The 10,338-nt window shown below is 46.5% G+C and overlaps 1 protein-coding gene across 5 annotated transcripts in view; it reads left to right on the top strand.

Annotated features, from left to right (window-relative positions):
* Window positions 1-10,338, top strand: part of Xpnpep1 (X-prolyl aminopeptidase 1) — a 48,040-nt gene that overhangs the window by 2,247 nt on the left and 35,455 nt on the right. Inside the window, exons 2-3 of one of the 5 annotated variants that reach the window (XM_013348187.2) lie at window positions 3,158-3,288; window positions 5,441-5,529. The exons of 1 other annotated variant lie outside the window; for it this stretch is intronic. Coding sequence is in view for 1 of the 4 variants with exons in the window: in XM_005352459.2 (XP_005352516.1) it covers window positions 5,441-5,529 (89 nt within the window). In the remaining 3 variants the exon portion in view is untranslated. Of the gene's footprint in view, window positions 1-3,153; window positions 3,289-5,440; window positions 5,530-8,665; window positions 8,686-10,338 lie in introns of those variants that run through there. 3 more of the 5 variants (XM_026781424.1, XM_005352459.2, XM_026781425.1) reach the window with 3 other exon arrangements.

Here is a 10,338-nt window from a genome sequence, read left to right as displayed (position 1 = left end):
GTCACACTTAGCCAGAAGAGCCGACGCTGGCGTCACACTTAGCCAGAAGAGCCGACACTGGTGTCACACCTGTCCTCCCCTTTTCACTTCCAGCTCCAGTTTGCCCAGCTCTTGCCTGGGCAGACTTTTTCCTTATTGCAGGCGATGAGGCTTATAGGCTCACCATCACACAGAGATGTCTAGGCTGACCATAGGCTGACCATCACACAGAGATGTCTAGGCTGACCGTCACGTAGAAGCAGCCTTATTTCGGCATGGTTGGAGCGGGACTCTTAGGTCTTATCCTCCCCGGATTCACTTGGTTTTCACTGTTATCTGAACGAGCCGTCATGACCCGAGAACTGTACTGACCAAGCCTGCATCCAGGATATGGCGCACTAGTGAACTATTCCAAACGTTGGACCGGAATGGAGAAGGCGGTCCTCAAATCAGGAGGGTGGGCTGTGTGTGCGGAGGACAGCGTTGTCCCGTTTGTTTCATTTCTCTGGGTAAACTGAGCACTTGGTTATCTGGCCTCAGCGCCAGCTTTAGAACTGTGTGATTCTTCCCACAGACTGGGAATGGAGTTTGGATGCATCCTTAGAACTCTGTTGTGATTTCTTTTTAGCAAGAGAGGGAGAAAGGGAGGCAAATGTATGGTTTTAAGTGGTCCTGGCCATAACCGCCATCTACGAAGGTGCAGCAGGGAGAGCTCTGCACACTGTTTCCCATGGAGGTCCTTTTTGGCTCGTGATCTGTAGAAGGTGTGGGCTTCACGAGTTCTTAGCCGGGTAGAACACCGAGGAGGGAGGCGTTGAGAGCCTGGACTCTCTTTTTTTTAAATTTATTTATTTATTTATTAAAGATTTCTGTCTCTTCCCTGCCACCGCCTCCCATTTCCTCCCCCTCCCCCTACCAAGTCTCCCTCCCTCGTCAGCCCAAAGAGCAATCAGGGTTCCCTGCCCTGTGGGAAGTCCAAGGACCCCCCACCTCCATCCAGGTCTAGTAAGTTGAGCATCCAAACTGCCCAGGCTCCCACAAAGCCAGTACGTGCAGTAGGATCAAAAACCCATTGCCATTGATCTTGAGTTCTCAGTAGTCCTTATTGTCCGCTATGTTCAGTGAGTCCGGTTTTATCCCAGGCTTTTTCAGACCCAGGCCAGCTGGCCTTGATGAGTTCCCGATAGAACATCCCCATTGTCTCTGTGTGTGGGTGCACCCCTTGCAGTCCTGAGTTCCTTGCTCGTGCTCTCTCTCCTTCTGAGAGCCTGGACTCTTGATTCTGTACCACTTTGACCGAATAGTTGGACGGCTTTAGTAATCACTGAGTTGTGTAACTGCCACTGATGTTTGGGACACTTTTACCCCCAAATAAATTTTTTTTAGGTTTACTTTTTTTAAATTTTGTGTATGTGTGTGCATGCATGAGTTTTCTGTGCACCACATGTGTGCAGGAGTCCTTGGAGGCCAGGAGAAGGCGCCAGATCCCCTGGAAGTGAATAACAGTTGTGAGCTGCCATGTGGGTGCTGAGAATCCATCCCAGGTCCTCTGCAAAGAGCAGCCAGTGGCTCTCACTCTAATCATGTCCTCAGGACTCAGTCCTCATTTCCCCCCAACTTCCCATTCCCTTCAGCCCTTGGCAACTAAAAGCTCACTTTGTAGGTTGCCCATTCTCTCATTCATACAAATAGAGTCATACGTTTATTTATTTATTTATTTTTGGGTACCTTTGACAGCTTTTCCCTTAGCATAATTTTGTCCTAATTTTTTTTTTTTCAACAGCACTGGGGGTTGAATCCAGTGTCTTACGTATACTGCATGCAGGACAAGTGCTCTACCCCTGAGCTATACATATAGTTTTGTGAACAAGTTTTTATGACGCTGTGTTTTCAGTTTGCTTGAGGATATGCCTACCAGTGGAATTGCATGGGTTGGATAACCATATTTAATTTTAATTCTTTTCTTTACTTTTTTTTCTGAGACAGATTTATTTATTTATTTATTAATTTTCTTTATAGCTCTGGCTGTTCTGGAACTCACTCTGTAGTCCAGGCTGGCCTTGAACTCACAGAGACCCATCCGCCTCTCCTTCCTGAATGCTGGGATCAAAGGCATGTGCCACCATTGTCCGGTTCATATTTAATTTTAAAAGGAGCTAGCAAATTGTTTCCAAACCACGGCACCAGTTTACATGTCCACTAGCGATGCCTGGTGGGTCCAACTTTCTACATCCACACCCACACTTGTTCTTGTTGGTGTTTTTAGTGGTCCGTCCTTTGATACCATCCTGGTACTCAGGGCACGCAGACAGGTGGATCCTGGGAGTTTGATATCAGCCCGGTCTATGCAGTGAGTTCCAGGCCAATCAGCTACCTAGGGAAACCCTGCCTCAGGCAAAGTATATTTTATGTGTGTGTGCATGTGTGCAAAGTATATTTTGGTGTGTGTGTGAGTGTGTGTGTGTGTGTGTGTGTGTGTGTGAGTGAGTGAGTGTGTGTATGTGCAGGAGCTGGCAGAGACCAAAAGAGGCTGTTGAACCCTCTGGAACTGGAATTACAGGCAATTGTGATCCACTGTGTGGGTGCTGGGACTGAACCTGGGTCCTCTGCAAGAGCAGTAAGCACTCTGCACTTTGTGGGTGAGAAGTGATATCCTGTGGCCTCTTTTTTCCCTTCTTTCTCCAGTGCTAGGGCTGAAACCAGGCCCTCAAGCATGCTGGGAGAGTCACTTACTTTTCCTGAGCTACAGCCCCACCCATCATTGTTCTGCAGACTTTTGGTGCAGACTTTTGAGCATCTTTTCTTCTCCCTCTGCCCTCGATTTTTGAGGTTGAGTTGTACACTCAGGTCTAGGCTGGCCTCAAATTCATGGTGGTCCTCTCCCTCAGCCTCCTGAGTGTTGGGACCTCCTGTGTGATCCACCACATTCAGTAGTGTTGAACATTGTGTGTGTATCTTTGACCATTTGAAGAAAAGTCTGTTCATAGTCTTTGACTTTTCAAATTATGACTATTTTTTTATTGGTGAGTTGAGATAATTGGGGCCCTTTTGTCTAATCTCGGTCCCTTGTTCCTATATTTTAGGATATGCTTATGAGCTTATGCGTAGAAGCCAGCTGAGATTTTGATAGAGAGTGTTCAATCTTATATTAACATTTTTTTTTTTCTTTTTGAGACAGGGATTCTGCGTATAGCCCTGACTGTCCTGGGACTTGCTGTGTAGACAAGGCTGGCCTCTAGCTCACGGAGATTGACTGGGCTCTGCCTCTGAGTGTATCACTACACCCAGCGAGTATTATCTTAATGATAAGTAAGTCTTCAAATCCATAAATCTATATATTCAGATTTTGTTTAACTCATGTCACCAATCTTTTGTATGTTTTACAGTATACATTGTACACTTCATTTGCTAAGTGTATTAAATATTTTATTGTTTTTGATGCTATTGAGCATGGATTTTTCTTTATCATGTTGAGAGCAAGGGTATGGAAGTATAATTAATTTTTACATAGTATGTCTTTGGTGAGTTTAGTTACTCTAGTTTTTTTTTTTGTGAATTCATTAGGATTTTCTATTCAAAGCAGTGGCATTGCAAGTAGAATTTTGCTTGTTTTCTGATCTGGAGACATTTGTTTCACTTTCTTGCCTAATTGCTTGGGACAGAATCACAAATGCGCATAGAGAGCAGTAATTTCTAGTTGTTAGGTTGGGAAATTTTCACTTATTTGTCTGTGTGTGTGTATACTTGGGGAGCCATGCCTGTCCTTCCACTGAGTGAGCCGTGGAGAGCTAGCTGTGGGCTCCTTGACCTGCCGAGCCAGCTTGTCTCCGGCTCATGGAATTTCTTTCTAGCTTCATTGGGGGTTGCAGTTGTCTTGAGATGTTGATTTTGCTCTTTATTCTATTGATCTGGTGTCTTCCGTTACATTTCCTGTGTTGACCAACCTTGTATTTCTGGAATGAAACCTGCATTTGCTCTTTTCTGGCGTTTTGTTGGGCCATACACTCTAACACCTATGAGATCTCTGGCATGGTTTACTTTGGACAGCAAATTCCTAGGCCTCATTCTGTCCCAGTAGAGGCTTCATGGCCTTTGTATTTGCTAGACTCCCTTTCTGGCATGTTCTTTCTCTATAATTGCATGTGGCTAGCTTTGCCACTTTTTCTTTTTACACTCATCCTTGTCTAAAATGGCGAGTGTTGTCAGAAAGACCTCCTGAGCGGTCTCACATGGACGCGGCCTTCCTCCTACCTCTGGGAGGCCATTTCTCCCTTGCCTGACCTTCCTTCTCCCGCTTTGCAAAACAGCGTCTGTTGCTTTCTCTCCCCTGTCAGTCTTTCTTGCCCCACCTCACAAGTCAGATGTATCATCCCCACAGGGTCTACACCAACATCTAGGTACTGGAAGGTTCTCAGCCAATCTCCGAGCAAACGTGATAGAGAATTCTTAGATGCCATAGATTTAGAGGGACTTCAAGCTTGCCTGGGATGCTGGTGAACTTGCCCGGGAAAGTATCAGATTCAGATGGAGGTCTTTATGCCTGAGATCCAGGGTCCCCATGGAGGATTTGCCTAAGAAGTTAATGTAAAAATTGGCAAACTGTGGCAGAAGTGCTTGTACGAACCAGGACCGAGTTTTTCATAGACAGTTTTTGGTCAAGAAAAGTTTACATCCCCTCCTTTTTTTTTTTGAGATAGGCGTTCACTTTGTAGGCCTGGGTGTACTTGAACTCTCCCTCCTGCTTCAACCTCCTAAGGAGAGCTGGGATCACAGGATCAGGTGGGTACCACATGCCTGGCTGAAGATAAATTTCAGTTCCTTGAGATTCCAGGCTGACCTTGAACTAAGTAGTGTAGGGTAACTTTGAAGTCCCAGTTTTGAGCATGTTCTTCCGTGCCTGGTTTGTGCAATGCTGGGGATTGAGACCATGACTTCCTGCATGCTTGGCAAGGATTCTGCCAACTCAGCTGCATCCCCAGCCCTTGAAGGTAAACTCCCCGTGGGGCACCAACAGGGAGGGAGAAGCAGCACAGCCAGCAAAGGAACAGGAGTCGCTATCCAAGGTGGGAAATGAGGTAAATGCCTGAAATGATCACAGAGAAGGGGAACGGAGCTAAGTAGAACCTTGTCCAAGTGAGAAATCGTCACTGAGGGCCTAGTTACGGGAAAGACATCTTCGTCTAGTATGGGATTAGATGGAATTGAAGAGAATTCACGAATTGGTGGTGAGCTGAGGAGGTCAGCTGTAGTGGGTGTTTGACATTGGCAGTCTGACATGCCCCATGGGGAAGTGCTCCCTGCCAGGGTGGTTTATCTGGAACTGGTGTGCCATCACTGATACCAGGGTAGGAGTTGTGACTCAAGCGGGAAGACTGCTCAACCTAGCTGACGCCGCCTTTGACTGAGCCTTGCCACGTTTCCTGGGGCCAAAGTCTGCAGCATTCTGCTTTTTCTCTTTAAGGGCGAATCACCAGGATTTCCAGCTGAGAAATCTAAGAATAATTGAACCTAACGAGGTGACACCCTCGGGAGACAAGAGTGTGGAAAGAGGTAACAACAATTTTGCTTATAAATTAGATGGAATATCACAAGAGTGCCTGTCCCAGCCTCAGGTTGACTGGGAAGAGAGGTCAAGGGATTTGTCTCTGAGTGAGGCTAAGATGAGGGTCTGGAAATTGAAAATCACGGTGCCCTCTGGCTTTCTGGGTGATCAGTTCCTGTTTCTATATACTTACCACTTAAATGATCGTACTGTACTTGTTTATTGATTATATGTAAGAGGGTGAACGCCATGGCGCATGTATGGGGGTCAAGCGACAGCTTAGTGGGGTTGATTTTTCTCCTTCTACTATGTGGATCCTGGGATTGGAACTCGTCAGGCTTGGTGGCAAGCACCCACCCACTGGGCCATCTTGCTGGCCCCAATTTTTTTTTTTTTTAAACTTGGTAAACCAGAAAATGAGAGTGATAGATGGGGGAGCGTGCTTTTGAAATGTCTTTTGCTTTTTCTAGTATCAACCTTTATCTCTAATACAGTCCCTATTGATGATCTTAGAAATCAGCTTTTAACCTTTCGTCAGATTCTAAGATGAGAAAATATATTACTGTTCTGTATAAATTGAGTATGCAATTAGGAAAAGTTTTTTTTTTTTTTCTTTGAAAATTTCCAAGGTCAGCCCTTTTCTCTTAGAACTTGTTAGTTCCTCATCCAGTGGTTGCTAGGAAGCTGAATTCTGACAAGGAGTTTCTCGCCGCCCTAGCAGCACTGCAGTGTGCCCTCCACCCTGAAGTGACTGTGGGGATTGCGTGGTTTTACATCTAAAAATACAGATTGTCCAGAGAGGAAAGAAGATGACAAGAAAGGAGGACGTAAGGGGCTCAAATGATCAAATTTGGAGTTGGAAGAAAGCTTCCAACTGTATGAGGGTAGCTCCTGGGAGCTAAGGAGGTAGATGCCAGCTGGAGATCAGCCCAGGTATGGATTCTACTAGTCAGAGGCTCATTTAGTCCTCCTGTAAGTCCCCTAGCAATGTTGGTAATGGAGCATGAACCAGAGAATCGCACAGACCTTGGATTCTGGCTCTGGATGGTTCAGCTGACTTGGGCAACTCCTTAACTGCTTCTCACCCCTGTTCCTTTAAATGTGAATAATGGACTCTTCCTTGGAGGAATGGTTGTGAGAAATAAGCATTAACGCATACAAAGCCCTCAGCTGTCTCAGCCAGGCAGGCAGAAACACAGACTGCTGTTTCTAGATGTTTGTAGGAACATCTGGGCATGGTCTAGGATGCTGAAGTTGGAGGGTGTCGGGCGTGTGTGTGTGTGTGTGTGTGTGTGTGTGTGTGTGTCCTGTTGTTCCAGCAGGATGGGTGGGAGTCGCAGTCGGAGCCCAGGTCCAGGTTCACGTGTTTGGCGAGCTCCTTCATGCTGCCCTTTCACATTTGTTCTTGTGTTGTGTGCTGGCCACCCCCGAGGGAAATGTGCTGTGCCTTCAGAGTGAGCAGGGAAAGCTTTTGTGATAAAGGCTTCAGGTCTAAGAACTGATTTCATATGCAGGAGACTTTTCAGTGAGTCATTCTCTTTAAGGCATGATTTAAAAATACCTGGCAGTGTAGGCTAATGTTACATCATGGCCTGGTCTGTTGCTCTTGGCTTTCCACTTCCCTGCACACTGCTCAGCTCTTGGCAGCTGCTAACATTTCTAAAAATTAAAAGGATGTGGAGTGAGATGCTATAATATGGCATCTTCACGTTCTTAGCTTTTTCTGAGAAGATCATAGACACAACATTGTGATATTCAGCCGTCTAAATGTGCACAGTTATGCACGGATGCAGAAATGATCTGGCGTCTGCTTTAGAGAAAATCAGGATACATAGCCGTTACACGATTCAGCCCATTGCATTTCTTCTTAATTTATTCTGCATCAGACTCTAATACTTGCAGATTTTCATAATGCTTCTAGAATAACTGGTTTTCATGAGAACTATCCTTTGAGGCTTTCCAGTCATGAGTGTCACGTCCTTGCTGCCTGTCCTGCTGCTTCACCTTAGTGGCTGGGGTACACAGTTGTGCCAGTCTTGTCCTTGAGCGTCACCTCTTCAGCCGTCAGTCACTTCCATAGGCTGTTGTTTTACATGGCTAAGGCTATCCAGCCATTCTCCTGGTGTCCTTACCCCAGTTTAAGTAGTCTTTGACTGAGTTGACTGATGTTGTGGTCTCTACCTTTCCTGCCTTCACCTTATCTCTTGGTTGTACTGTTGGGAGTTTTTTCCATCATGTTCAAGGACACAGATGACAAAGAAGTGGCTGCATTTGACCCAAAACAGCCACCGGTGTGGTGAGGCTGAAGGATAAGAAGGCAGGAAGAAGGGGAATGTTGAGAATAGTGCTGGGGGCTGAGGTCAGGGTGGGTGGATGGAAATTCACCTTTGTAATAAACTGTGATGCTTATGGTTCTAAGAAGGCCTGATGTGACGGTCAAAGAGAGAGACTCACTGGTGAGGCAGGAAATAGTGTCGAAGTCCAGGGTGTGGCGCTGAGGAGATGGAAGCCGAAGGTGACTTTGACCTCACCCACTTGGTCTTGATGTTTGCTGCTGTCCAAGAGGCTCTTAGTCGCCGGTGCTGCTCCATCTGGTGCTGTGCTGTAAACTCCCAGGTGGGGCCAACAAAAGCCTTACACTGGAATGTGCCCGAATTAGCTAAACTCTGCAAGAAAATTAATGGTCTCGAAAGAAAGTGCGGTGGACTCTTTCAGGGTTTGCTTTTCAAGGTTTTATATGCCCAGGCTGCACTGCAGGCCAGTGAAATCCCAAGTTCTCAAGGTAGTTCTAGTGTACAGCCAAGGGTGAGTCAGTGCTTCAGAAGAAGTCTTTTTGTTGGCCTGGTGTGAAAATGTTAACATAGGCCGGGGATGGGAGGATCCGGGAGTCGGGGAATGGTGGTGGGTAGGTGTAGGCCAGGGGTGCAGGGGTGGAGGGGTGGGTGGGGATGGTGCCTGGCTAGCATCTGCACAGGGAGTTTGACTTCTAGGGAGTGGAGCAATGCTGGGGATTGAACCTAGTGCTCCATGGTGCTAGGCAGTGCCTAATACTGAGCGACTCTCCTAGTTCTAGACAAATCCATAGCAGTTCAGATGCTTCCTGTGTGTGTCTGCGGTACTGGGCATCGAATCCCCTTGGAAGCCACCTAGATGTCTTTCAACAGGTGAATGACAGCTAGTTACTAGAATATCACTCAAAACTAAAGGGTTGAGATAGCACCCCTTAAAAAGATATGGGGGTACTTCTTCATCTTGCTATGTGAGAGAGGCCAATAGGCTACCTACCGTATAACTCTGGCTGAATAATATTCTAAGAAAGTCTAAACTGGAGATGGTGAGAAAGATCAGAGATTGCCAGGGCCTGGGGGAGAGCGAGGGATGGGTAGGTTGAGCACAGATGTTTGGAGGGGGTCAGTGAAAATACTGTGTGTACAGACATGGTGGGACTTGCCTGCAATCGCAGCTCTCGGGATTGAGGGAGGAGGGTTGTGAATGCTGGATCAGCCTGAGATCTAGAGAGATCCTGTCCCCAAAGCCAAGCACCGGTGCTCTAGTTCTCTTATCGGTTGCTGGGGAAACTCTGCACCAAACACAACTTGGGGAAAAAAGGATTCATTTCCGTTTACACTTCCAGGTCACAATCAGTCTTCCAGGGAAGTCAGGGCAGGGACTGAAGCAGGAACTTGGAGGAGCACTGCTTACTGTCTTGCTCCTTTTAGCTCTTGCTCAGCCAGCCAGCTTATACACATGCACGTGCACGCACACACACAAACAAATGTAATTTAAAAATTAAAAGGACGATTTTGAACCAGGTATGGTGGTACTTGTGTTCCCAGCACTCAGAAGGCTGAGCAGAGTTGTAAGTTCCAGGCCATTCATTAAGTGTATGAGACCTTGAGACCTTGTCTTCAACAGCAGCAGCAGCTCCAAGAAACGAATCCCCTCTCATTCCACTTTAACTTTTGTCATTCTAGGCATGTTTTATGCTAGTAATGCATGGGCTGAGGACCGTGCTCAACCACAACTCTGCTGGCTTTTTGTGACGTCATTGGTTAGGTTGCCATAGGACTCTGACTAAGGCTTATCTAGTGGATGATGTCAGCATCTGTCGAGTAAAGATCTTTTTGAAGAACCTACTAAGCAGGGCCTGGAGACATGGTTTAGCAGTTAAGAGCTTGGGCTGCTCTTTCAGAGGACCTATGTTTGATTCCCAGTATGCACATGGTCTCTTACAGCTGACTTAAGTCCCATTCCAGGGGTTCTGCCACCTTCTTTTGACTTCCAAGAGCACCAGGCATGTATATGGTGCACATACATACATGTAGGCAAAACATTCATATACATAAATAAATCTAAAAAATTGACAGTTTTATACATTTATAAAATGAATTTTGGTTATTATTACCACCATCACACCCCCCCCCCCACTTTCGCATTGAAACCTTTCTTCTCATTAAGTCACCTCCTACTTTGTACTTATATGTGATCTACTTAGCTTAATTAGGGGTTGATTGCACAAGTGTGGTCGAGTTACTTATTGAAGCATAGGCAGCTATCAGTGGCTGCATCACTGAAGAAAACTAGAGCCCCTCCCAGAAACTGGCGGTCCCCTCTTGGAGACGGGTGGGGCCTTGTTGGGGACGAACTGCTGGCAGGCCTAGCCCTGAGCGGCTCTTATGTGGATAACCACAGCCACAGCGAGTGTCTGAGTGTGACAGTGATGTCGGATGTCACACTCCATCCCCGAGTGTCTGAGTGTGACAGTGACGTCGGCTGTCACACTCCATCCCCGAGTGTCTGAGTGTGACAGTGACGTC

This window comes from Microtus ochrogaster, chromosome 8 (genome assembly GCF_000317375.1).
Source record: "Microtus ochrogaster isolate Prairie Vole_2 chromosome 8, MicOch1.0, whole genome shotgun sequence".
In the NCBI taxonomy this organism is placed as follows: domain Eukaryota; kingdom Metazoa; phylum Chordata; class Mammalia; order Rodentia; family Cricetidae; genus Microtus; species Microtus ochrogaster.
This window is presented reverse-complemented; position numbering and strand designations above follow the sequence as displayed.